The following is a 26,449-nucleotide window of genomic DNA, read 5'->3' on the forward strand; positions in this document are numbered from 1 at the left end:
AATAAAATCACGTTTTACTTATTAATTAATCCAGAGTATGTATTAATACCTGGGGGGGGGGGGGGGCAAACAGTTGTGCATATCTCTCTATCAGTGTTATAGAGGGCGAACAATTTATGAGTTTGAGCTTTATACAGGGTAAGCTTTATACAGGGTAAAACGGATTTATTTGGGGTTTAGACCCCATTGGGAGCTGGGTATCTGAGTGCTGGAGACCGGAACACTTCTTAAGCTGTTTTCAGTTAAGCCTGCGGCTTGTGGGGGATGTGGTTCAGACTTGGATCTGTGTCTGTAGCAGGCAAGCGCGTCTGGCTCAACAAGGCAGGGTTCTGGAGTCCCAAGCTGGCAGGGAAAACAGGCTTAGAGGTAGACCCAGCACATCAGGTAGCAGCTCCCAAGGGGGTTTCTGTGACCCAACGCATCACAGGCAGGTCTTGCCTACTCCCGGGCTCAACCCACCAGACTTCATGGCCTACCTAGAATCCTGCTCCCCTCTCCCCCCAGTTCAACTGCAAATAGTCTTCTTCTTCTTCACTTTCTGCCCTACACTGCTGGGTTGCTGTATGCTGTACATAGCTGCCATCTTCCACTCCAGAAGTAGCTACATTTCATTGGCAGGCAAAATGCTTTCCATATGTATTACCTAGTTTGTACTATGCAGTACAACAATAATGCATTCCCTGCCCCAAAGAACTTACAAGCAAAAGGACAGACATACAGAAGCCAGGACAGACTGGCAAATGCTTCCCCGTGGTTACTGGAAACTCACTTTGTGCCATCATGACGGATGCATACAGCACACGGGAGAGTTCGTGCAGTTTGGGATACTTCGGGATGAAAGGCGCAGTATAAACACAGGTTTCAACCCTCCCCCCTCCGGCCATTCAAGTGACAGGCTGTGTGAGCCGCTACAGTTCCACGTCACATAACAGTGTTCCCAGCCCCCCCGACACGGGTGAAACGGCGAGTTCTGCAAATCCTCTTGAGCTGCCTCAGGTTCGGAACAGATCAAAGTCTTTGAGGGTCTGAGTCTGGTTTCAGTGACCGGCGTAAATCAGGAGCAGCGCCACTGAGGTCAGTGCAGTGGTGTGGTGTGAGCCTGGCGTAAGGGGGAAAGAATCAGGCCCAAGGCCAGAAGGGCTAAGGACACTGGCAGCACAGAGTCAGCCCAGAGCCCCCGGTGGTCGGCCAGCTAGGCTTGGGCCAGTCCATACAGGAGAAGTGGGTTCAATCCCCAGCTCTTCCTTCCCTTCCCTGGGTGATTTTAGTATCCCTAGGTGTACGAAGGGGATAATGATGCTTCTTGGCCTGGCAGGGCTGGGTTCAGGCTAACTACTTGGCAGGGACTCAGATATCACTCTGCTGGCGCCCACTGCGGGATCCAAATAGATCACACATGGTGCTTTTCATTCCTGGCTCTCCAGGTGCTTCCCAAAGGTGGGGAATGCGTCACGACCCCCAGTTTGCAGAGGGAGAACGAAAGAGTCACGCAGCTGGTGGGAGAGCCAGGAACAAAGCCCAGATCTATTGTTAGTATTTAAGCCACAAGCGCACCTAACAGCCCCAGCCAGGAACCAGAGCCCCATTGTGGTAAGCAGTGTACAGGTGTACGGGTGTGTTGCAGGTCACCCTGGGCTACAGAGGTTCTGAACGGAATAGCCACCACTTACAGAAGGCTGGATCTTTAGCTCAAGTTGTCGCCACTCAGGTTCTAACCATTGGGGTCCCAGGTCGAGCTCCAAGATGATGGCCATCAAACAGACACATATTGACAGTCCCTATCTGCTAGCCCTCCCCTGGGCCATGCTGCTCCCGATACTCTCCCGGTCCTTGTGCTTGGGGTACGTGTCATCGTCACAGCCGGATAGCAAGATCACCCATTTTCCTCTCTGCAGACGCCTCCTGCCTCCCCTGTGCCCACTTCAGAGACCTCTAGCACTAGCCTCTCCGCAACTCAGCTTATTCCCTGTCAACCTTTCTAGCCTTTCCACTGTATTGTACCCAGTGCCAGAGGATCTCACACCGCGCAGGGCCCGTGTTAGGTCTTCTCTGAAGTGTGGTTTTACCACAACACAGCGCCCCCTACCTTCGCACTGGGGTACTGGTTCCACATTGACTCCGAGGGGACAGCCCCCAAAGCTCCATTGGCAACCCTGCTTCGGGCGGTATCTGAAGTGTTCCCTGGTGTCTCCTACCTAGCTCTGTCCTGCCGAGCTTGTGAAATCTGACCAGCTCCCAGCGCCTGGCGGCACGGCTTCCACGTTGTACAGAAACAAAGCCATAGCAAAACGTAATTGAGGCCTTTCTATCTAGCTGAGGTTTCTCTGTAGCACCTATCACCACAGCATCTAAGTGCTATCAGCTTTGGAGTACCCAGTATCTCTTGTGGCTTCAATAACTCCCATGAAACACCGCTGCAGAAATCGCTGGTAGTGTTCTCAAACACTACTGACACGGCCGGCTTTGGCACTTTACTGCAGGACGCTGCTGATCTGGTATCGCGGGGAACCTTATTTGGGGTCATCACTGAAGCAATCGATCCAGCATTGACCAAGCGTAGCATAAATGAGTCAGCCAAAACAACCGTCCACAAGGGGATGCTGGATTCTGACCGTTAGCCACTCAGATGAACTGTCAAGATCCCCCCTGCTCACTGTTTGATGGCAATAAAGCCTAACGTGGAAGGAGAAAGCTCTCTCGGGCTTTAATCTGAGACAAACACAAACATCTTTAAAACCCCCATCCAGCCTTTTGGTTCATCTGTGCAAGAACGCATTAGGATCATTCCGTGTCGAGAGAGCTGTTCGGACATGCGTGCGCTCCCTGCTCCTTGCACTGCTGTTCTTCCCGGGGGCTGGCACAAGAGAGGAAGGTCATTAGACAGCTGCAGGTGAATCCAGCCAAATTCAATTCACCACATCCTGCTGTAAAGCACCGTTCTGTTGACTCTGTAACACAGGGGATCCGGGCCTGTCCCAGCCACGTCACACCGTGCTCTCCAATAGGGGTGCCAAATCACATGGAATTCAGTGCTTTGGGTGGTCACACAAGGATTTGTCCAATAACACCACAACACACTATGTAACAATACAAGCGGGGGCATTGCTCATATACTCGCTACTGACCAGCCCAAGAGCTCACTGAAGGCTCAAGGACGCAGGATTCCAGGGTGCTCTGTGCATTGTGGGGGGTATTCAGTGCCTAGCACTATGGCACCCAGTTAGCCCTACTATACTACAATACTCTCCTGCTGCCAATTCTGAGCCAGGCAGCTGTTTTGGTTGCTTGCAAAGAAATACTGTCCTCATTACAAACTCCAAGAAACACCACACTTGACTGCGAAGTCGGCTGATGCCTGTTTGACTAACTGCCCCAAAGCCGACACAGAAGCTGTTCTCAGCACTGCCACAACAGTTCCTAGGCCCCCGCTGCCATCAGATCTGGGCTACCTCTGTGGAACACCGCACTGAGCTGGGACAGGAACCCCAGGGGTTCGTTCTCTGTTCACTTCATGACAATAGCCATGCTGGTGGGGTTCCTTCTGAGCCTGCCTCCCGCCCCGGGCTCCCTCCCAAGCTTTTAGCCCCTGTTAACGAGGCTGGCAGGTGTGGCCAGTTTCCAGCTAGTGGCCCAGCCCCAAACCATTTCCCCTGATTGGCGCTGGAGTGGCAGGAGCTGATTAGGGCTTCCCCTGCAGCGCCCTCTAGTGGCTGCAGCAAATAGGGATTTATGAGACCGACGATCAGTAGTTTGCAGGCTTCCAAGTTATTATCATGATTTAACATTTTTCCTGCAGCCATGCCTACAGGTCACTCTGGCTGGGTCCCGTTGCGCTAGGCGCTGTACAGCCATGAAGTAAATAAGAGCGTCTAGTCTAAAATAACGTTAGCATTAGGAAGCAAAGCAGAGACACCACAGAAGCCCGGTAGAAGCCTTCATTTGGGATTTATGTTGGAAAACGCTTCTCCAGTCTCTGCCATCTCATTCCTGGGAGCCGAGGACCCAATTGATCCCTGGCATAGCGACATTGATTTCACACTCCATCACCCATTCCTTCCCCTTTGCAATAGCCACCCCCCTATTCATCTGCTGTGGTGAGGGGATCTATGGGGCATTTCTCTTTCTAGCCCAGAGATGGGGTCAGAGGAAAGAGGGAAGTTAATGCTGCATGTGAGAATGTATGTCTTTGACAGAGCGCTGAGGAAGAGTACAGCAGCACTCTGGATGCATTTGTCTCATGGCCGTCTCCTCTCTGCATCTATAATTGCACTGTATGCCCTTGAATTTACATACAAGACTTAAAACACAATTAATTTTTGGCAGCCAGCAAAGCCCGAATGAGGCTAATCCCTTCAGATTTTGCATCGTTATCTCATTTTAGCGTTATCTAGTTAAGCTTAAATGGGCAGGGGGGGAAGTCAGTTGCACTTATCTGAAGAGATGTTGCTCCCACTGGAAAATATTCAGTGTTTAGAAGGCCTAGTGGCTGCAGAATGGAAGAGTGGAAAGCCATAGAGAGGAGAGAGGGGGCGCAGCGGGGTTTTCTGCACCATCCTTTCACCTCTGGGGTTCTCAGTGCACAATCGAATCGGATCGCAAGTGAAAATGAATGTGACGAGTCTGATCTTGTTTCTATTGATCAAACTCTGGTACCATTGTCAGTGTTTGATCAATAGAAACAACCCAGGATTAGAGCAGCTGGGGAGGTGGCAGGTTAAAATTGCCAGTGTTGTAAGTGCAGTGCTGTGGGGGGGCTCAGGACAGGGAGGCTGTGGGTCAGGATTGAGCTGTGCTAGGACAGCTGCAGAGGGGCTCAAGACAGGAAGAGCAGGGGGGCTGTGCCTATGCTCACTCCTAGGAGTGAGGGTCTCCGTATATCTCTTCCAGGGCTGGCTCCAGGCGGCCAACAGAAAGGGGCGGCACATCCAGCTCTTCGGCGGCGGGTCCCTCAGTCCCTCTCGGAGGGAAGGACCAGCCGCCGAATTGCCGCTGAAGAATGAAGCAGTGGGGTAGAACTGCCGCTGAAGTGCCGCCGATCGCGGCTTTTTTTTTTTTCCCCCGCCACTTGGGGAGGCAAAAACGCTGGAGCCGGCCCTGATCTCTTCCCACAGCACAACTCCCTGCTTCTGAGTCAGACGCCCGCCCATCCCCCTTAGCTCACTGCAGGCTGGAAGATCCCCATCCACTTCAGGCTCCCCTCCCCTCACATCAGCTCCTGTTGAAGCCCCTCAAGTACATCGCTGAAGCCCTGACACCCAATTCACCATCGCACAGGGGAAAACAGGGGAACTCATCCGCCCTGCCCCCCACCCCCGACTATCTCCCCTTGGCTGCACGTCCCACGCGTTCTCCTCTAGCCGGTCAGTTCTGCAGGGGCATCTGGCTGTGCGGTTTCAGGCCTATGTCCCTTCTCGTGCCTTGGCTTCTGGAGCCACTGTGTTCACCTTCTTCCCAAGGGGCTTGGGGCAGCTCGCCCAGCTGTCGATGAGCCCCGCAGGGGGCATGAGACACACTGGCACTTAGTCGGGCATGCTGAAGGGAACTGTGCTGGCGGGGGGGTGGAATGACCTCCCCACAGCCGCGCCCCCATTTGCCTTAGCGACCAGGCCCCGGTTTCCGGAGTGGCCAGGGCCGGGCATGCTGCTCCCCACAACGCCCCACCCAGACGTGCAAGAGGGCAGCTGGGTCACCAAGGCCCATGCAGGGGGCCATTTGGTGCCAGTTGTGCTGGTGGTTTGTGTCCAGCTAGGAGCCAGGCTCCGAGCCATCACCCGCCCGCCCACAAGCAGCTGCGCCGTGGCGAGGACTCAGTCTGCTCCCGCGGCGGCACGGTGATGACCGGAGGCAAAAGGCTGCCTGGACCCTTGACAGTCCCCAGAGCCATCCCACCCCCCGCAGAACAGCGGCCCCGGCTCATTGCTCCCGCTCGCATCCCCGCGGGCAGGCGAGACTCACGTGTACAAAGGCTGTAGCTGTAAGTGTGACGTCTTCTGTGGGGCCTGGTAGCCGTAGGAATCGAATCCTCCGATGAAGTCAACTGGGGAGAGGAAAGAACAGGAAGGTGGGTATCAGCAGGGGCTCCGGCTTCTACTGCAGGGAGACACGGCTGGCGCAGGACAGGGCAGTGGATTTCTCTTCCCTCCCACCCCCACTCTAGGTTAACGGCCCAATCCCCCAGCAACAGGACTTCCTGGTGGGTCTGATGTGACCATCTCAGACTGGGGAGAGCCAACAGGATCCTTCCGTGCTCGTGTGAGAGGCTGAGGGGGAGAAGGTGTGTGTCGGAGACAGAGTGTGTCGGACTGCGTGAATGCAGACAGTGCATTGGCCCCGGGCCTCTCTCCCAGCGGTGGAAATCCGCAGTGACCCCAAGAAATCAGTGCAGCATCCCAGCAGCAGAGCCAGGGTAAGCAAGAGGGAACTCCGGCCCAGCATTCGTGCGCCTAGAGCACACGGCCTGCGAGCTCGGTACGTGTGTCCCAGCCGCCTTCCCATTGCCCGGACGGAAGATAAATGCAGGAAGAGCCGGACTGACTTAAAAAGATCCCCCTGGCTCTTTTCTACTCCACACAATAGACCTCACATTTCACGCTGGACAAAGTGGGTAAAATTACGCTATCATTGTCGCCAAAGTGGGCATTTAAGGAGAATTATGGGTGACTTAAGTCTCATTTAAAGTGTGTAATTTAGGGGAATTACAGACACCAATAGATCAGTTTTCATTTCTGCGATGGTTGTGATTTCCATCCGACAGATTAATCCCGCTTCATACAGCATTAATACAAGGAGCCTGGTTATTGTTTGAGAGTCTATTACCTGGTCTATGAGCCCCGGGGGGCATTCACCAGAATAAACAATCCGTGGGCCTACTCTGGAGCAGAAGGGAAATGCAAACCTGCCAAGTGAGTGGCCTGCCGCCAGTGCAAACCAGGGGGCTTTTGGCACACACAGTGTCCAGGGGCGATGGGAAGTGGGCTGTACTGAGGGCAGACACTAGACCTGGATAAGTGGGCAGACCGCTGGCCTCTGCTCCCCAGAGCAGATCTTGACCTATTCTGCTCCCCCAGCAATGTGGGCATCTATTACCAGGTGGGCGAAATGTTACAGTCAAGATCTTTTCTGCCCAATGTTTGCAAGCACTGTTGCTTTTTTGTGTTGCTGACAGGCTATCAGTATTTGCTTGCTTGCTGCCAGACACCCCCCTCCATCTCTCTCTCACACACACACAGGCACGCTTGGCAGGTGCAAATCCTGCTGGGAAAGGGCCAAGTGAGTTCTGCTGCCTTACCAAGGCAGGTGGCTCCTTACCCCATCTGGATATACAGGGGAGGAACTTTCTGGGGCAAGAGGATCCAACCCTTTGATAGCAGCCTTCAACTACCTGAAGGGGGGTTCCAAAGAGGATGGAGCTCGGCTGTTCTCAGTGGTGGCAGATGACAGAACAAGGAGCAATGGTCTCAAGTTGCGGTGGGGGAAGTCCAGGTTGGATATCAGGAAAAACTATTTCACTAGGAGGGTGGTGAAACACTGGAATGTGTTACCTAGGGAGGTGGTGGAGTCTCCTTCCTTGGAGGTTTTTAAGGCCCGGCTTGACAAAGCCCTGGCTGGGATGATTTAGCTGGGAATTGGTCCTGCTTTGAGCAGGGGGTTGGACTAGATGACCTCTTGAGGTCCCTTCCAACTCTGATATTCTATGATTCTATGATTCTATGATCTAGGGTGTAGGCTGAGCAGTCATGAGGGAGGAGCCCTTAGGAGCTGCAGAGACTGGGAGGAGGTTTGAGCTGAACTTTGTTACCTGATTGTTGACTGTGTTAATAAAGCCAAATCCCAGGTGGGGGGTGAGTGTAGATGCAGTCTGTAGAATAGGCTGGGAAAGCGTTATGCTAACAAAAATCTCATTACTCAGTCAAGACCTTTCTCCTGCTACTCACAGTTTGTGCTTATCTAGCCCTTTCCAGGATCTGAAAGCGCTCTACAGATGGTCACTAAGCTAATCCACCACCCTGTGGTGCAGGCTGGTATCACTAGGCCCATGTCACACATGGCACAGCGAGGGGAAGGATTTTCTCCCAGCTCATAAAGCAATTTATGAGGACAGCCAGGAATCCCGGCTCCTATCCCTCTCCTGTAGCCAATCTGCCTTACTGAAGACAGGGAAGATGATAGGCTTCTTATTATATTACTGTTTATTATTTATATTGCAGGAGCACCGAGGAGAGCCCCAATGGATCAGGGTCCCATTGTGCTAGGCACTGTGCAAAGACAGAACAACGACAGTCCCTGCCCCAAAGCACTTACAGTTGAAGGCAGGAGACGTGACTTTACCTGGGATCTGTGCACATTTCGGTGGCTTGGTAAATGTTCTCTAGTAATAACAGCACCCCCAGTGGTGCCTGCCAGCACTAGCACTTCCAGGCGGGACAGCATTCACCCCTGAAGAGTGACAAATGGGTATTCACCCACAAAAGCTTATGCTTCAATACATCTGTTAGTCTATAAGGTGCCACCGGACTCTTTGTTGCTTTTTACAGATCCAGACTAACACGGCTACCCCCCTGATACTTTCAGGAGGGACTATGACAATTTGACAAATCCAATGCAGGGCAAATACTTGCCTCTCCCACCCCACAATACTGCCTGCCCTGGGACAATACTGCCAGCATTATCCCCCTGGGTTTTTTTTAAATCACAGGTTATGGTGACTTTTTCTGCTTTTTGCCCTGGACCAGCAGGTTTTCCGTCCACCTGCCCTGGGCTTCTGAGGCAAGAGGGAAAAGGCTCCATTTTCTTCAAAGTTTGCAAAAGCAGATGTAGTGTCTTGTCCCAGGATTGGCTCATCCCCATTCTCTGTCACGTACCCTGGCTTCCTAGCCATCTCTCCATCCCTTTTATAGACTCGCCATACATCCCCCTCATCCTCCAGCAACTTCGCCGACTGTCCATCCATCCGCTCATCCCCTCCTGAGGGACCATCTCCATCACTGCCTCCCCATCCCTCTCTGACTCCAGTACAAAACTGCCCACGAGCTTCCTCCTCCCGACCTCTGACCTCACACCCACCCACTCCCCCAGCTCCTCACTCTAGCCCCAATGATTCTTCACCGCTGGGGCAAGGGGCAGGAAGGGTCCCTTTGTCCCTTGAATTTGCTCCATCTCTCTGGAGCTCCCTTCCCACTGCTGTTTCTGAACCGCTGAGTCGCTTCATCCCTCTAAATCTCCCTTGACAAATTCCCTTTCCCCTCTTGCCTGCGATTGTCTCTCTGGGACGAGCGCCAGGCGATAACGCCTACTGGTGGTGCTACAGCAAAATAAGCCGCACTGTGTTATTCTTACAATCGCTCTCGGCTTTGCCACTTAATTCTTCCCGCTGAAACGCCGTGGAGGAATTATACTCCAAAGTCCTCTATGCACTTGACACCTAAACCCTCCCACGGACATCCTCGGGAGGAATTTAGTGATGAGATGTCCATGAATCCCCTGCAAAGTGGGCAGCCGCTCCGCTACCCAATGTGAACATAAGGCAGCTTTTGGACAGAGAAACTGTATTTAACCAAATTAGGTTCTCTCCCTGCAAAGCGGAGCTTCCGAGACACTCCGAGAGGGCCGGTGCTGCCGATCTCCCGGAAATCAATATATAAATCATTTAAGAAGCACTGAATGCCATGGATTATCCTATTAGTGTTCTGGAAATCAGAGTGAAGTCAAGGGGGCCATCCTCCAGGCCTATTTGTCTTTCTAACTTAATATTCAACGAGCTCTCACTTTTGACGGCATCCATCCATTTCCAAATCTAATAAGATATTCCATTAAAAAAAATGCATCTGAATCTCAGCTACAGTGGCATTAATATTAAAAGTGTATTGAATGCCTGAGTTTGTTTGAATGCCGTGTGCTGTGTGGAATGCAAACACAGTTCAAAGACAGCAGAGGCAGATAAGCCCCTTGCCAGATCTCAATATACATAAGCAACTTATTACAACAGGCGGTGTCCAATTTCACATGGAGATTTTTATTTTCCACTACATCGGTTTGAAATGCTGGTGGAAGGGAAATGCAGAGCGCGAGCCGGAATGTAGATCTCTTTCCTCCCGTAACAAAGGGGAGGAATAAGGTAGCTGAAGTCGACGTACTTAGACCTACTCACCGCGGTGTCTTCACTGCGGTAAGTCGACTGCTGCCGCTCCCCCGTCGACTCTCGTGACGGTGGAGTACAGGAGTCGATGGGAGAGCGCTCGGGGGTCGATTTATCGTGTCTAGAGTAGAGGCGATAAATCGACCCCCGCTGCATCGATCGCTGCCCGCCGATCCGGCGGTTAGTATAGACATACCCTAAGGCAGAGGTGGCCAAAGCCAGGGTCAAATTGCCCTGGGATGTGGCCCATGGTTGTCCAATACAGTGACTACAGGTCTGAACGTCTGCCAGTGCAATGCATTCTGGGACCTGTCGTCTCCTTTGGGCACGGCTTTGTAATTAAAGAGGAGAGCAGCTGCAGCCTGCTTCATTTTTGTACGCAACACCCAGCCAGGTGCCAATGTGCCTCCGTTTGCCCAGGTTTGGATACTTCTCTATTAGGCAAATGTTAGAGGCCAACTGAGCCAGTTCTTCCTGCACTGCTGGGTTGTAGCTGACTCCTGTATACGGTATCTCGAAGCGATGGCTTGAAATGCTACAGCGACAGCACTGTAGCGCTTCAGTGCAGACACTTTATGCCAATGGGTGGGGTTGCCAACTTTCTAATCGCACAAAACCGAACACCCCTGCCCTGCCCCTTCCCTGAGGCCCCGCCCCTTCTCCGAGACCCCGCCTCTGCTCACTCCACACCCCCGTCACTTGTCCTCCCCGACCCTCACTCACTCCCTCATTTTCACCAGGCTGGGGCAGTGGGTTGGGATGCGGGAGGGGGTGAGGGCTCCGGCTGGGGGTGCGAGCTCTGGGGTGGGGCCAGAGATGAGGAATTTGGGATGTAGGAGGGGGCTCAGGGCTGGGGCAGTGGGTTGGGATGTGGGAGGGGGTGAGGGCTCCGGCTGGGGGTGCGAGCTCTGGGGTGGGGCCAGAGATGAGGAGTTTGGGGTGTAGGAGGGGGCTCTGTGCTGGGGCTGAGGGGTTTGGAGTGCAAGAGGGGTCTCAGGCCTGGGATAGGGGGTGGGGGTGTAGGCTCCGGGCGGTATTCACCTCCGGTGGCTCCCAGAAGCAGTCAGCATGTCCCTCTGACTCCTAGGCACGGGGCGGCCAGGTAGCTCCACTCAGTGCCCCCACCTGCAAGTGCTGCCTCCGCAGTTCCCATTGGCCACAGTTCCCGGCCAATGGGACCTGTGGAGCCAGCACTCAGGGCGGGGTCAGCGCGCAGAGCCCCCGTGGCCACCCCTGCGCCTAGGAGCCGGAGGGACATGCCAGCCACTTCCTGGGAGCCGCGCGGATCCAGGTAGAGAGCCTGCCAGCCCCATGCCAACTGGACTTTTAATGGCCCAGTCAGCAGTGCTGACCAGAGCCACCAGAGTCTATTTTCAACCAGGTGTTCTGGTCGAAAACCAGACCCCTGGCAACCCTACCAACAGTCTTCGATGGAAGAATTCTTCTGTCAACCTAGCGCGCTCCACACAGGGACTTAGGTTTGCTTAACTCCATCGCTCAGGGGTGTGGATTTTTCATACCCCTGAGCAACACAGTTAAGCCAACCTAATTTTCTAGTGTACACCAGGCCTTAGACACGACAATTAGTAACTGCTAACCCAGGTACTATAACTAGCATGTGGAGACAGCCAGAATCAAAGGTTTCGTTTGGATCATCAAGCAAGAGCTGGAATGCTTCTCAGAATCTCTTTGTAGAGATACATGACCAAAGTGGGCTGGCGGAACCACAGGGAGAACCCAAAGTTAGCAGAACTTTTTCAAGCGTCTGAAGTTTCAGATCAGCTTTGAATCTGGGGGCAGTCCTTGCTTTGCCTGAAGGGGCTCTCGTCCCTCCTTCACAATCACAGCGATAAGAAATATGGCCAAAGGGAGATCAGAGGGGAGGGCCAGTCTCCCCGGTGCATCAGGGTCCAAACCATACATGAAGCTTATGCACTCAGGGGAAATGTGGGATTTGCACATGCAGTTTGGGCAGCCATTTTGGAAACCTGGGTCTCCTGAGGTGGCCATTACAGAATCATAGAAATGTAGGGCTGGAAGGGACCTCGAGGGTCATCTAGTCCAGTCACCTGGACTGAATCAGGGCTTAGTAAACCTAGACCGACAGGGATTTGTCCAACCTGGTCTTAGAAACCTCCATTGATGGCGATTCCACAACCTCCCTTGGAAGCCTATTCCAGAGTTTAACAATCCTTACAGTTAGAAAGGTTTTCCTACTAACTAGCCTAAATCTCCCTTGCTGGTGATTAAGTCCATTACTTCGTCTTCTGCCTTCTGTGGACATGGATTGTCCCTTTTATAACAGCCCTTCATATATTTGAAGACTGTTATCAGGTCTCCTCTCCATCTGCTTTTCTCCAGACTAAACAGGCCCAGTTTATTTAACCTTTCCTCACAGGTCAGGTTTTCTAAACCTTTTATCATTGTTGTGGACTCACTCCAATTTATCCACTTCCTTCCTAAAGGGCGGCACCCAGAATTAGACACAGTTCTCCAGCGGAGGCATCACCAGTGCTGAGTACAGGGGGACAATTATCCTCCTCTGCCTTACATACGACTCTCCTGTTAACACCCCCCAAAATGAGATTCGCCTTTTTCGCAACTGCCTCACATTGCTGGCTCAGATTCAATTTGTGATTCACTCTAACCCCCAGATCCTTTCCAGCAGCGCTACCACCTAGCCGGTTATTCCCCATTTGGTAGCTGTGCATTTGATTTGTCCTTGCTAAGAGCAGTAATTTGCACTGGTCTTTACTGAGTTTCATCTTGTTGATTTCAGACCAATCATCGAATCTGTTGAAGTCCTTTTGAATTCTAATCCTGTCCTCCCAAGTGCTTGCAACCCCTCCCATCTTGGTGTCATCTACAAATATTATAAGCACACTCTCCACTCCGTTATCCAAGTCATCAGTGAAAATATTGAATTGTACTGGACCCAGGACTGACCCCTCCCAATTTGACAACCTTGTATGAGCTGAGCCTGGCCCTGCACGGGCGCCAAGTACTCCCTCCCCCCACTGCGTTCCTGCCCAGCATGCTGCAGAAAAGGTTTCAGGAGCCCTTGGAGGTGCTGCAAAGAAGCAGCTAAAGTGTGAGGAGCCCAAGCACCCCCTAGGCAGGCCTGCATCAGGGACATTTACCAGGCAGAGATTCTAAGGGGCTGAGATGGGGACTTAACCCCCAGAAAAAAATCTGGTTACACACTGGGAGAGATCTAAGAACCTGGGGGCTGAGTTTTGCTGCAGTAGCAGCTTTGGCTGATGACATGAAGGCAGCTAAAGCAAGCGGAAAGATGGCACAGTGGTTTGTGCACCTTGGGAGATTGAGGTTTAAATCCCTGCTCCACCTCTTTCTTCCTCTGTGGCCTTGGTCAAGTCACTTAGCTTTTCTATGTCTCTATTTCCCATCTGTACACTAGGGACTCCCAGAGCTGGGTGAGGCTAAATACATAGAAGATTTGGAGGCACTCCCGTAATGTGGCGATGGGAGCCACGTGAGTACGTAAAATAGGAATTCAGCAGTGACCTATCAGGCCTCCTACACGAGTCACTTATTTGATGTGGTTTGGGGAGATGTTCCTTGCTGGGGCTTTTTGTTTGATTTACTGGCTGGCTGTGGGAAAATCACTGCCCCCCTTTGGTTATTCGATGCTGCCAACTGGCTGGAATTAATTATTTGCAGATGAGGAGTAAATGCCACTGGATGGTTATCGGTGTGACTGTACGTTTCATTATTGGCCGAGCACTCAGCGCTTGTATGTGGCTGCCTGCAATATTGTTCAATGGAAATAAATGAAATAGATTTTTTTTTAAAACTCTCCCATAGCTGTGCTTACATTTCCTTTCCTCTGCCGGGTTACAAATAAACGGAGTAGGTTGGATCGGTAACAATCTGTGATTATGGCTCTGTGGGTCTCCGTCTTTCTGCACAGCGTACTGCCACTCCCATACTATTCTTCCTGCTGCTACCATTTCAAACGCTGGCTAGGAGGAGATAATAGTTCATATTTACTGTAACGGAGGATTGCATAGAAGGGCGAAGCAGGTAAAAAAGCCCCACTGTGGTGGAAGCTAGGAGCGAGGGAAGGATGTCTTAGTGGTTAGAGCACTGACCCGAGTTCAGTTCCTGCTCTGCCACAAACATCCCGGGCATGTCTCTTCGTGCCTCAGCTCTGAAATGGGGATCACGGGTCAAAGATTGGGAGGCTCTCCAATACTTACGGTAATGGGAGCTGTGTCAGAATGATAGGACATGTGGCTAAGGGCTTGTCTACATGGGCTGTGAATGTACAGTGCACTAGCCTGCCGTGCAGTGACATCACGTGCAGACAGTGACTGTGCTTTGACGTGCTGCTGTTGGAAACAGGACTATGTCAAAGCGCACTACATACTTTTAGTGCCCTGTGGCAGCACGCACGGGGAACATTACTGTACACAAGTGACTGTGCTATAGAGTCACACCCTGGCTTGCCGCATACTAATGTCCCCTATAGACAAGCCATAAGAGACCTGCAGTGTGCAGTGAAACTTTTAAAGGAAATACCTGCTCCCACAATTATGCCTGTTTAATTAATCCAAATCCCCCTTTTCTTACAATGAAAGAGCAGCATCGAGCAGCCTGCCGCTATGTAGAAAAGGTGCTAGTAAGAAATTCCCTCAAAACTGAACTGGGAGTACCTGGGACTAAGGAGTGTAAAGGCATGTAACACTGGGGCAAATGCTGCGATCCTTACTCAGCTTTTAACTCAGGCTATGTCTACACTACAGCCTATGTCGGCAAAACTTTTATCGCTCAGGGGCGTGAATATTCAACCCCCTTGAGCGACATATGTTACACTGACATAAGTGTTCGTGTGCACAGTCAGGGCCGGCTCTGGCTTTTTTGCCGCCCAAGGCAAAAAAGCTTCCCGCCGCCGCCCCTCCCCCACCCAGCGCGGCAGAGGAGGGCGCTGAGCCCGGCCGCAGGCCGCTCTCCCCAACTGGCCGGAGTGCCGGAGGGAGGGCGGAGAGCCCGGCTGGGGCTCCGTTCTCACGGGTGGCCGGAGCGCCGAGGGGAGGGTGGCGAGCCGGCCGGGGCTCCGCTCTCCCCGGTGGCCAGAGCGCCCCCCTCCAGGTGCCGCCCCAAGCACAAGCTTGGTGGGCTGGTGCCTGGAGCCGGCCCTGCGCACAGTGCTATCAGTGGGAGACATATGCCGCCGACATAGCTTACGCTGCTTGTAGAGGTGGTTTTTTTATGTCAACAAGCGAGATCTCTCCTGTTGACATAGAGCGTCTTAACCAGACGCGTGCAGTGGCACCTGGTATGGTGCAGCTACGCCATTGCAGTGCTGTCTGTAGAGACACACCCTTGTGAAATGAATGTTTGGTCAAAGTTCTGCTGATGGCTAGGAAGACCTGTGTTCTTTGTGTTAATTAATCCTTTGTATTGGCTGAGCTGGGGGCTCCTCAGAGCTCTTGTAGGTCTTCGTGCTGTAGAAAAAGGTTTGCTAAAAGCACTTGTGTGTGTAAACATCTCTATCTTTTGCAAACCTTCCTGCATCAACCCCATTTCATATCGTTAGTATCAGATTAATAAAAACCTACAGTCATGGCCCCAAACCCTATAGTAACATGATTGTTATGCTGAACTGTTTGAGACCAGCATGAGTTTTGGCAATCTGTCCTCACGTCCTTCCTGAGTGTGTTACTCAGTAGGGCCATTTTGGACCTTTCGCTGCTTCTGGATGCACTTTAGCGCAGATGGCTTTGTGTTTTTCCATCTGTGCTTGGCTGGAAGGTTGCGGCTGCTGCTGTGGCATCTCGTTACAGTCCTCCAAGGCATTGCCTCCTCCAGATGGGACAGTGCCAATGCCTTCCACCTCTTGGAAGAGTCAGCTGGTGTTGAGCATGGTGGCCCACTCAGTAAGTGGCACTTCAGACAGAGAGAAGAGTACTTAAGTGAACTCGAAACTGATGTAGGCTCCTGGATGAGGTCTCAGGCATTGGTTCTAGTCTCCCCTGTTCAGGTTCATATATGACCCCCATCGCCACAGGATCTGAGCACTTTCCAGAGGCGCATTAAGCGACGTAACTAGCAGCTGTCACACGTTTCTAGTTCATGAATCCCCAAAGAGTGTCCAGGTGACCCATAGCTGAGTGGGTTCAGCAAACAGTCCCCGGAATGGCTGTGATGCTGGAGGTAGGGTTGTTCAGAGCATGGCATGTGGCCAATCTCTGGACCCAGGTTCTCCCTGAAGGCTCATCTCCACCACAAATCTCTCTTGTGTTACGACTCAACTGGGAAGACAGAGTTAGCCAATACGATGCTGACCATGACTGCGTGGTGTCACGTTCAGCATCACCCCAGCTCATAGTGGTTAGGCCCTGCCCCCAGAAGGCATCGGGTTGATCTACACTCAGGCTAACTTTTCACCCATGCTTTTATCCGGAGCCAAAGGTTCCCAGATGCTATAAAGTTGCTCCTACTAACTCTACTATCCTGAACTCCAGGCGTCCCCACACCCCTGCTCAGAATCCCAATCCATCAGCAAACCACTTCCCCTCATAAAAGGAAGTGTTTGAGATTTACAGGAGAAGTCTCCTAAATGAATAGGTGCATAAACATTGATCCTGCTACAGACAAAACTATGCTGGAAGTTCCATGTCTTCAGCTGCTATTTATCGCCCCATATTGATATTTTATGTGGCGCTTTGCTGCGCCAGACACCACAGCACTGGGCTCTAAAAGGCAGTGAACGAAACGTCCGCGTTTTCGCGCTGATCAGTTAATTTAGCCATCTGTCATCACCGGGCCTGAAAACGTGACACAGAATCTGGGGTGAGGTCGGCTGAGGAAAAGCAGAAGGGTGCTACTGCTTGTGGGTTGGGCAGTCCCTCGCCAGGGGCCCGATCCAAATCCCCTTGAAATAAGCCTTTTGCTCCCACTGACTTCCATGGGAGTTGGATTGGGGTCTAATGCTGTAGTGGTGCTTTCTATGGACCTACTTGGTATCATTAACTATTTAGCTTCACTCCGCCTCTTCATCAGAGACAGAGCTGGAGTGGGAGGTTGATCAAAGGACAGAGGATTGGCCCAAAAGGCTTATTCCGACAAGCGCTTGATTATTCCATCATTTCCCCATTGTTTGTATTTCTCTTTTAAACTAACAAACACAGCACTGATTGACCCGCTGTCCTATTAGCCAACCTCCCTGCTTTGGGACTGGGGCACAACGGGCGAAAGTCACCCTGTGCAAAGAGCCTGCCTTAGGACTATGCATATAAATCTATATGCATAGACTGTAAGTCCTGCTTAACCACAGAGCAACACAACCTACCCAGGATCACACAGCCAGTCAGTCACAAAGCCAAGAATAGAAACCAGGGGCTCTGACTCCCTGCGCTTACCATTAGTCTACACTGCCTTCCTGATAAACCAGTGCTTGGGAAATCCAGATTGTGGTGAATGCTGGCAATGGGGAAGGTTGTTCGGTGGGAAGGGGAGGGAAGGAGTGTTTATGCGAGGGCGAAATGGGGAAGAAATCATGCTGGAGTTCACAAGGCCTGCACTTTTGCTTTTTTGTTGTCTGTCCATATCTGACTGTCTGTCTTGTTATTTGTATTTGTAAGATCTTCGAGGCAGAGACCTCTTCCATTCCATGTGCATGCGGCAGCCAAACCTGGTTGGGGCTTTTAGGTGCTACCAAAAACAAAGAATCATTTCCTCAATGGGCGTGTAGGCCAGTGAGCAACACCACACAACAGCAACAGGAGGTGTTGCAGGAGCAACCCCAGGCCAGAGTCTGGGACAGGCCTTGGCCTCCTGGCATGATTTATTAGTTATACAGCTCTCCATAACTGATGGCCGCTAATTCCGTCTTGCTGGCCTCTATAGGGAGCAGGTTCTCTTCAGGCTATCAGCTGGCCCTGCAGCTAGGGAGGTAGTCATAGTGTGGGGCCAGGCCCATCCCCCCTTAAAGGGCTCAGTCACCCTGTGACAGGGCACCATTAAAACTGAGGGGTTTGGGGGGAGGGATCCTGGATTGTGTCACTTGATGGATTAGGTCTCAGTCTTGGCACTGGAGCCTCCTCGGAAGTGGAGCCCAGAGGAAAAAGGAGCCTGGTGCATTTCCCCCTCATTAATCCCGACACTTCTGCTGCGCCCAGCACTGGCTGTGCAAACCAATGTACCATATTATCCCTGATTCTTTTGCAATGCTGCCGCTCACCCTCTGTGACTAATAGCAAAAGCACTTACAGCTGTCTTCTTCCTCCATAAATACTTTGCTGACATAGCAGGCATAGACGAATCCAAAGAGCTTCAAAACAAAAACACAGAGAGAAAAGCCAATTATTTGGAACTCGAGAAATGTGAAACCAGACAGATAGCCAGGGTCAGAAGGAGCAGCAGTGGACACGGGCAGGCTATCTGGAATGAATAATCTATCAAGTCAATTTAATCCCCTTATCTTGCTCACCAGTTACCTGCAAACAGATTTAGAAGGTTACAAATTTCTTAGTAAATTTCAATTTCACAAGCTGTTCATGTTGGGTGAAATTCAGAGGGGCCAGCACAGACCTGTCCATCCTCAACCCTATGGGCTAATGTGTGATTAACTATTATTAACCATGTCTATTACGGCAGTGGCCCGGGACCAACTGAGAACAGTGTCCCATTGTGCTAGGTGCTGCCCAAAAGTGTAAGTGGTGCATAGGCTTGGTGCTTGGGTGACCAGACAGCAAGTGTGAAAAATCGGGACAGGGAGTGAGGGGTAATAGAAGCCTATATAAGAAAAAGACCCAAAAATCAGGACTGTCCCTATAAAATCGGGACATCTGGTCACTCTACCTGGTGCAGGTTTTCTGCATGGGATGAATTTTACCCTTTGGCTCTGTTTTCAACTCTGTTCATGGCAGGTAACAGGTCACCTAAGTCACATGGCATTAGTCCTGTCCTCTGATAGGATGTCCAGAAACCAATTTAAGACAAACTGGTGCAACTTGTATGTTTAGACAAGCACTCAGCAGGTGAGTGGGAGGGGTATGTCCTAGCACCTTGGCCAGGAGGGTTCTGTGACATCAGTCCGTACTGGGGGTGACAGCATTTGGGGAGTGCTCTTTTGGGAGAGAATTATGGGGCTCTGTTGGAGCTGGAAGGGTTCTGCCCCTGCCCCCTGCACTTCAAATCCCTCCAGTTTGTTCTATGAAGTTGGAACTGGGGAACAAGAGTGGAACTTGCTTTGGTTCCAATATCTGCACTTCGTGGGCTCTGTCTGCAGGAGACCCCATTGCCTGAGTCACTTACACCTGGACTGGAGAAAGCACTGGGGTCCTGGACTCAGTGGAGGATGGTCTCGTCACTGACCCCCAGGGTCCTAAGAGGTGGCCTGCCGCATGGCGTGGCAAAGGCAGGAGCGGATTTCTCAAGCGGTGTTGCCAATGGAGGTGTGTGCTGGAAAGCGAGGCTGAACTCACAGGTTACTACGCAGGGAGAGAGATCTCTGACCCTGCCAGGCCACACACCCTGTGTGCAGGAGAGGCCAGCTGACCTGACAGGAAGCCTGTGATTAGCTCGGAGACATCACGACTGGTGGGAAGCAGGCCCTTCTCAAAGCTCATGTGCCCGGTTCCCACTCCCTCCGAGTCCTGGCCCCACCCCGAATCAAAGACAGCTGCTGCCAAGGCTGGTAGAAGCCAGCCCAGGTCATGTCTGGCAGATGTTTGGTGCTCCACTTGGACTGGGTCCGGCCTGTTGCCAGCTCCATCCAGCTCCCCCATTGCCAGGCCGTGTCGTGAAGCAGCACTTGATGCACTCAACTTATTTTTATTTTATTGGGCTTGTCATTCAGGAGGCTGCACGAGGGAGCCCTGCTGTTATTAATCGGGACACGGGGGAGGGCTGTGTGTGCATGAGTGTGCAATAAAAGTGCACCCCTGTTTTTAAACCCTGCCTTGAAGTTCTCCTTTAAAACCTTCCCCTCCAGCATCCCCGAAAGGGGAGCGTGTCTCTCCGGCAATTATTTCTGCTTCCAGCCCAGCCAAGGACATATTCACAATTGCTTAAACTCCTGGCATCTTTCTGCCTGTTGACAACTCACTAGCAGCCTCTGGTGTAGGAAGCTGCCAGACGGGGAGATGAGAGCAGTGGCCTCAGTCCACACGGTTCTGGGAACGTGTCGCTCAGCTCTTTTGTTGGCTATCATTGTATGATTTCTGAGTCAACATTTCGCACACACGAAACATCACATTTCAAGGGGGGCTTTCAGGCACAGGGTCTGTCTGCTCTGCTCCTCTGCTGTTCACACCTCGAGCACCACCAGCCCAGAGATGAGCTGATATGACACATTATATTATCAACATCTCCTCTGGAGCACGAGGCGCTAATGTACGCTAACACCCTGGGAAGTCACCAGCTGGAATGTGCCAGCCTCACTCCCCCAGATATATTAGTGCCACAGCTGCATTCCTTTCTTCCACTCATATTACAATTCAAGCTAAAGGGAAAGGAGCGAAGTTGGTGGTTTATAATCCATGCAGCTTAATGCTCATGGCTCTGTTATCTGCTAGGGTGAAATTTACCAGGTGCAGAGGACTTAAGTGCGCTTTGTGATGGTCTTCTGTATAAGGGTGAATTTCACCCTCGATCTTTAAGTGATCCCCCCACACCTCTTGTTATTATTCCATGGTTTAACGAGGGACTAGAGATACATTTATCAGATAAGAACACCCAGGATTGCTGTTTTCATATTTTTTAAAGCCACACCTCCCCATTTCACTTTGAAAATAACATGGTCCCAAAAGCGTCTAAGTGGTGGCTTTGGGGAGCGGCCAGGGATTGAAATGACTTCAGCCACCGTAGGTGCCTAGCTCCCACTGATTCCAACGGGAGTGAGTCGCTTAAATACCTTTGAGGCTGGGGGCTGATGGCTCTACAACATTTCAGCTCCTCGAGTGGTTTCTGTGGGTGCCACAGATGCGAGGGCATCATACAATAACACATGCCCCTGAATGGTACATCGCGGCTGAGTGGAAATGGAGGATTCTTACTTTTTTTTTTAAATGTGAAAACTTTTTTTTTTTTTAAATGCATAGCGCTTTGCCCAGTTTTACTGGACATCCATTAAGAGCACGACCCCCTCTGGGGGCCATTCTGGTGTGTCGAACTTCACCCTGTTGGTGTATGGTGAATGGAATCACAGCTGCATTATGCACAGTTAAAGGGGATCGTTAATAGAGACAGGCCCAGAATCCCAAATCTGGAGGGAAAAGTCTCCTTTGTCTTTTGGGGAAGTTCTGATCCAGATTCATTTCTGGGTTTGGCTTTAGCACGGGCCAGAACTAGAACACATTGAATCCAAATGCTCCAGAACTTTGGGGAAAATTTGGATTCGGACCCAAATCCCACGTCTCAGCCTCCCAGTCCTCCACCTTCATAAATAATGCTAACTTTGTATTTCTGTAGGGGTCCCTGACCCCTGAAATGCAGCTGACCCTGGGCTGCGGTGTTACAGTCATTCAGTGATAGCGATGGTACACGATAATTTCTAGGGAAGTCAGTAACAGGTGACTGGGAGGATATGTTCTCAGTGAGTTGGCTGGCTCTCCATTGCCTTGCGCTGTGTGTAGCCATCTAGGACCAGAGGAATCTACCCCATGGCACAGTGTGCAGATCACCACTTTTCACCCACTTTGCACTAGTGAACAAGTGCAAGGTAATGGAGTGTCAGGCCCACTAAGGGCATGGCTACACTGCAATCACAGGTGTGACTGTGATTTGATCAACTAGCTTGAGTAACAACAGCAGTGAAGCCTTGGGGGCCCAGGGTAGCCCCACCCACCCAGGACCACGGGTAGCTACTCAAGCAGCGGTCGCCCGTGCTGCTGTTGTTACTGGAGCTGGCTAGATCAAAGCTATCTTGGGTATGGCTACACATGCTGCAATCACACCAAGACAAACCCTTACTCTGGTGGTGTTACGTTGGGTTTACACCCAGTGGGCTTGATTCTCTTCTCACTTGAAACCAGGAGTAACTCCCATGGAGTCAAAGCTTGTGCAACAGACCCAGGATCTTTGCTATTCCTCATTCTAGCGCCCTCGGGAATCACACGGGAGGGACACGAGATCCGAGGCGAACCCTGGCTCCCCTTACCGCAAGGAATATCTGCATGGCGCTGCTCACTACCTCGATGTATTGGTAATCGAGCAGGCATCCGGTGACAGTGATGACGTGATGGTCCTCGGGGGCCAGGTTTGAGTTCATCACCGGCGTCACCAGGCAGCCGGGCCCATTCTCCATCCACCACGAGCGGTGCAGCGAGGTATTAAAGGTCATGATGAAGTCCCGGTCCTATGGGAGAGGCACATGGGAACACAAGCACAGAGTGAGGCCCCCCCTTTCTGTAGGAACCATTCCCCAGCAGAGGGCACTCCTGATTCCCGGGGTATGAGGGTGTTGGTTGTCAACATTTAGAGCCTCTATTCAGGGTGGCCATTAGGAGGCACCCAGCAGGGAAGTAAGGATCTGTGTAAGCAGAAAATAAAGACAGTCTTGCATTCACCCTGATCACTGTGTCCTGGGTCTCTGTAATTGCTACATGGTGTCAGCGGTGGGATTCAAACCCACGTCTCCATATGGAGACAATGACACCCAACACAAACCATCAAAGGCCTGATTTTCAGAAGTGTGGCGCCCTCCCAACTCTCGGTGAAGTCAGTGGGAGCTGCAGGTCCACTCCCCAAAGCAACACCAAGAGCAACAAGACTTCACAGGGGAAGGGGCCCGTAATCCACTCAGTGTAGTACTCTGTCCCCTCATGCAGGGGCTGGGTCACAGATGGGCTGACCTGGGCCTGGGCCTTTTAGTGCATTCAGGTCCAGCAAGCCCATGTTCTAACCCCACTGGTGCCACACCCTGCCCCACGGGATGTAGCATTACATTACTGTCCACACATACTTCTGCACCGAACGATGAATCGTATTCGTATAGCGCATCGTTACTACATCTCTCCCTGCATCCCCAATCTGCTTTATTAATCATTAGCAGCGCCCCAGCCCTTCTCTAGCAGCTTCTATTCACAGGTCTCATTTTAGAGGAGTTCAGGAGTTTAGCCTTATAATCCCTGTCAAATGGGAAACCTGGCCACGTTCTGCTCTGCCACGTTCTGCTCTCCGTCCCATCAGCGTAAATCTACAGTTACTTCTACATTCACACATTACTGTGCACAGTTGGTCCAGAGAGGTTAGCTGACTTGCCCAGGGCCACAGCGGGAATCCAGGGCACAGCAGGGAGGAGAGCCAGGGACCCCAGCTGGTGAGAATCAGAGGAGCTCCACTGACTTCCATGAGGCTCTGCCGATTTACACCGGCTGAGGACTGAGCCCACGTCTCCAGCCTGCCAGCCCTGTGCTCCCATTTCCTCCCAAAGGGCTACAGCCGCACAGGAGAGGGGCAGCCGCATGCTGTCCAATCACGGCACATGCGAGCGCCTGTGAGCTGAGGACACTGCGGCATCTTGGAGAGCCCAGCCTGGTTTTGCAAGCCCCAGGGTTAGTTCCTTTGCGCAAGCACCTGTCCCTCCAGCTGGGCAAAGGGACCTTTGCAGGTTCTCTCAGCACTGGCTGCACCATGCGATAGCCAGAGCACAACGCCGACAGACCCTGGTCATCGACAGGCAGGATCAAACCGGGGACCGCTGGAGCTTAGTGCATGAGCCTCTACCACACGAGCTAAAAGCCCCCGGGCTAAGAGCAGACTCATTTAACTCTCTCTAAGGCAGGGGTGGCCAACCTGAGCCTGAGAAGGAGCCAGAATTTACCAATGTACATTGCCAAAGAGCCCCAGGAATACGTCAGCCGCCCCCCACCCCCAGCACCTCCTGCCCACCAGCAGCCCTGCCGGTCAGCGCCTCCCCTCCCTCCCGTGCCTCCTGCCCGCTGCGATCAGCTGTTTCGAAGTGTACAGGAGGCTCTGGGGTGGAGCAAAGGTGCAGCAGGCTCAGGGGAGGGGGCGGGAAGGGGCAGGGGCCTGGGGGTAAGGGGTGGAGTGGGGGCGAGGCCTGGGGTTGAGCAGTGGAAAGTTGGCACCTGTAGCTCCAGCCTCCGGAGCCCCAGGTTGCCTCCCCCCCCCGCTCTAAGTCATCTCGGTGCCACCAGAGACAGAACACGGCACCCAGCAGGTGTGTGGTTACACTCAGCACCTGGAGAACCAGCACCATAACACTCCAGCAAAGCCCCGGGCCAGGTCCATCTCTCGGTTCTGAGATGCAGATGGATTCTCCTTCTCCCCAGCCTGGTTTGATTGCACTGGGCAGCACGGCAGCGAGATGGACACACAGACCCCCGCCACGAAGGCTTTGCTCCTGGATAGCTCCGCCTGGGCGCCTGGCAAGCCCGTTAACATGCTTTGGGGCTCTCCATGCTTGATCTCCCTGAGCTTTTAGATCTCTGCTTCATACCCAGCAGGCCTGCCCCTGCACAACACGGCTTTGGGCTGTCACCGGGGGAAGGATAAGATGCTGCTTCTCTAATCCTCCCAGCCCAGCGCCTGCGCCCGCCTGATAGCAGACTCGCATGATGCAAAGCTGAAATTCAATAGAGCCGGCAATACGTGGGCTGGGGCTCCCTTCCAGGAGTGACCAGATGAACGCACGGCACGATCAACGCAGCTGCCCCGCTCACAGAGCAGAAGAACAGATTGGACTTAAATACTTAGCTCTCCTGCAGCCGTGCTTTCTTTGGGTGCAGTCACGGGGACCGCTCACATCTGAAAGCGTTGCTGTGGAGGGTTCCCCGAAGAGAAGAGAGGCCCCCACAGCACTGAGAGTACGGGGTGGGGGGGCGGGCACAGGTTCAGGAGCAGAGAGCCACTTCAGGACAGTGCATGTGTCCCAGCTCTGCTTTGTGTCTGATATTAAACCTCAGCAGCCTCTCTGAGCACTGCCAGGAGCACCAAACGTGCAGCCCCGAGCCCCGAGTTCAGGATCCGGGCCCAGGGCAGTTTGGCAATGAGCAGCCCCTTGGTGCGTTGACAAAACATTGACTTTTTTTGGTGACAAAAATCCAGGTTTTTGTCAAAAAGGATTGTTTTGTGAAGAAAATTGTTTTTGACCAAAAATGGGTATTTATTTAAAAAAACGGTATTTCCCCTCCAGTTTTCGGCAACCAAAAACATTTTTGATTTAAAGCCGAAAGGTTGGGTTTGGGTTGTCAGAAGCCACACACAAAAAAACCCGTCAGTGTTTTGGTTTCGAGGTTTTTCAGTGAAAAGCAGATTTTTTTCTTTTCTCATTTTCACTGAAGATTTTCACGGGGGAAACTAAATAATTTCCCGAGCAGCAACACGTGGGAGATTAATAGACAGGGACATCTGAAGACAGAACACTCAACTGGACTCAGGAGATCCAGGATCTATTCCTCGCTCTGCTGCTGGGCGACCTTGAGCGAGGCACTTCACTGTTCCGTGCCTCAGTTTCCCCATCTGTACAATAGGGAAATGATACTGACCTCCTTAGTAAAGCACTGTGGGCTCTATTGATGAAAAGCACTAGATAAGAGCCAAGGGGTTCTTTTTATTATTTAATAATAATAACAATGCCGTTTGGGGGACATAAGAGAGGGCCCAAAGGGCCCCTCATGTTTCTGCAGATGCAGCTGACATGCCCACAATAGGCTGCATGTGTCAGATCCGCAGCCTGTATTGTGGGTCTCAGTCCAGCTCCATATGGCAAAAGCCACCCAATGTTTGGGATGTCTAGGAAAGCCTGGAGAGCTTGGTTTCCATGTCTGCTGGGCTTCTGCGCAGCCTGTCCCATCCCCGGCTGAACCTGGAAGAGCTGAACTACGCCCAGAACGAGACAGAGGCAAGAGAGCATCTTCTAGCGACTGCCAAAAGCGAGGAATGACCACTCCAGGCATCCTGCAGTGACGCATGGGGGGATGAGGTGGTGCAGCCCCTGGTCTCTAGACACCCGTTGCTTATCAGTGTCCTATTTCTCTGCATTCCAGCTCTTTGACAGCGTAAGATTCCCCTGCTTCTTCTGAACACCAGTTTACAGCTCTCCCTGCTGCCGTTAATTTTAACAACACCAACTTTTATTAATAATTCAATGTTAACATAACGGTTTTGCTGAGATTTATTGCTCCAACTGCTGGGAGCTTTCATGCAAACAGCGGCAGTGCCACATCTTTGCACAATATGCGCTTTTGCTTCGCTCCTTTTCCTCTTTGTGAGATCCCAGAGCCTGTTTCTCCATTGCCTTGCGCCTTGTGCAGTCATTTCAAGCAGAGCGTTTGTTACCATTGTGATCTGGTCGTATGCCCTCATTGCACTGATTGATGT

The 26,449-nt window shown here is 52.1% G+C and overlaps 1 protein-coding gene across 1 annotated transcript in view; it reads right to left on the minus strand.

Annotated features, from left to right (window-relative positions):
* NKAIN1 (sodium/potassium transporting ATPase interacting 1) overlaps window positions 1-26,449 on the minus strand; it is a 217,277-nt gene that overhangs the window by 35,485 nt on the left and 155,343 nt on the right. The window contains exons 4-6 of the mRNA XM_008168921.4: window positions 22,263-22,460; window positions 18,371-18,431; window positions 5,956-6,037 (exon numbers count right to left, since the gene is read on the minus strand). Of these exons, the coding sequence (XP_008167143.1) occupies window positions 5,956-6,037; window positions 18,371-18,431; window positions 22,263-22,460 (341 nt within the window). The remainder of the gene's footprint in view (window positions 1-5,955; window positions 6,038-18,370; window positions 18,432-22,262; window positions 22,461-26,449) is intronic.

Source organism: Chrysemys picta, chromosome 23 (genome assembly GCF_011386835.1).
Source record: "Chrysemys picta bellii isolate R12L10 chromosome 23, ASM1138683v2, whole genome shotgun sequence".
NCBI classification, from domain to species: domain Eukaryota; kingdom Metazoa; phylum Chordata; order Testudines; family Emydidae; genus Chrysemys; species Chrysemys picta.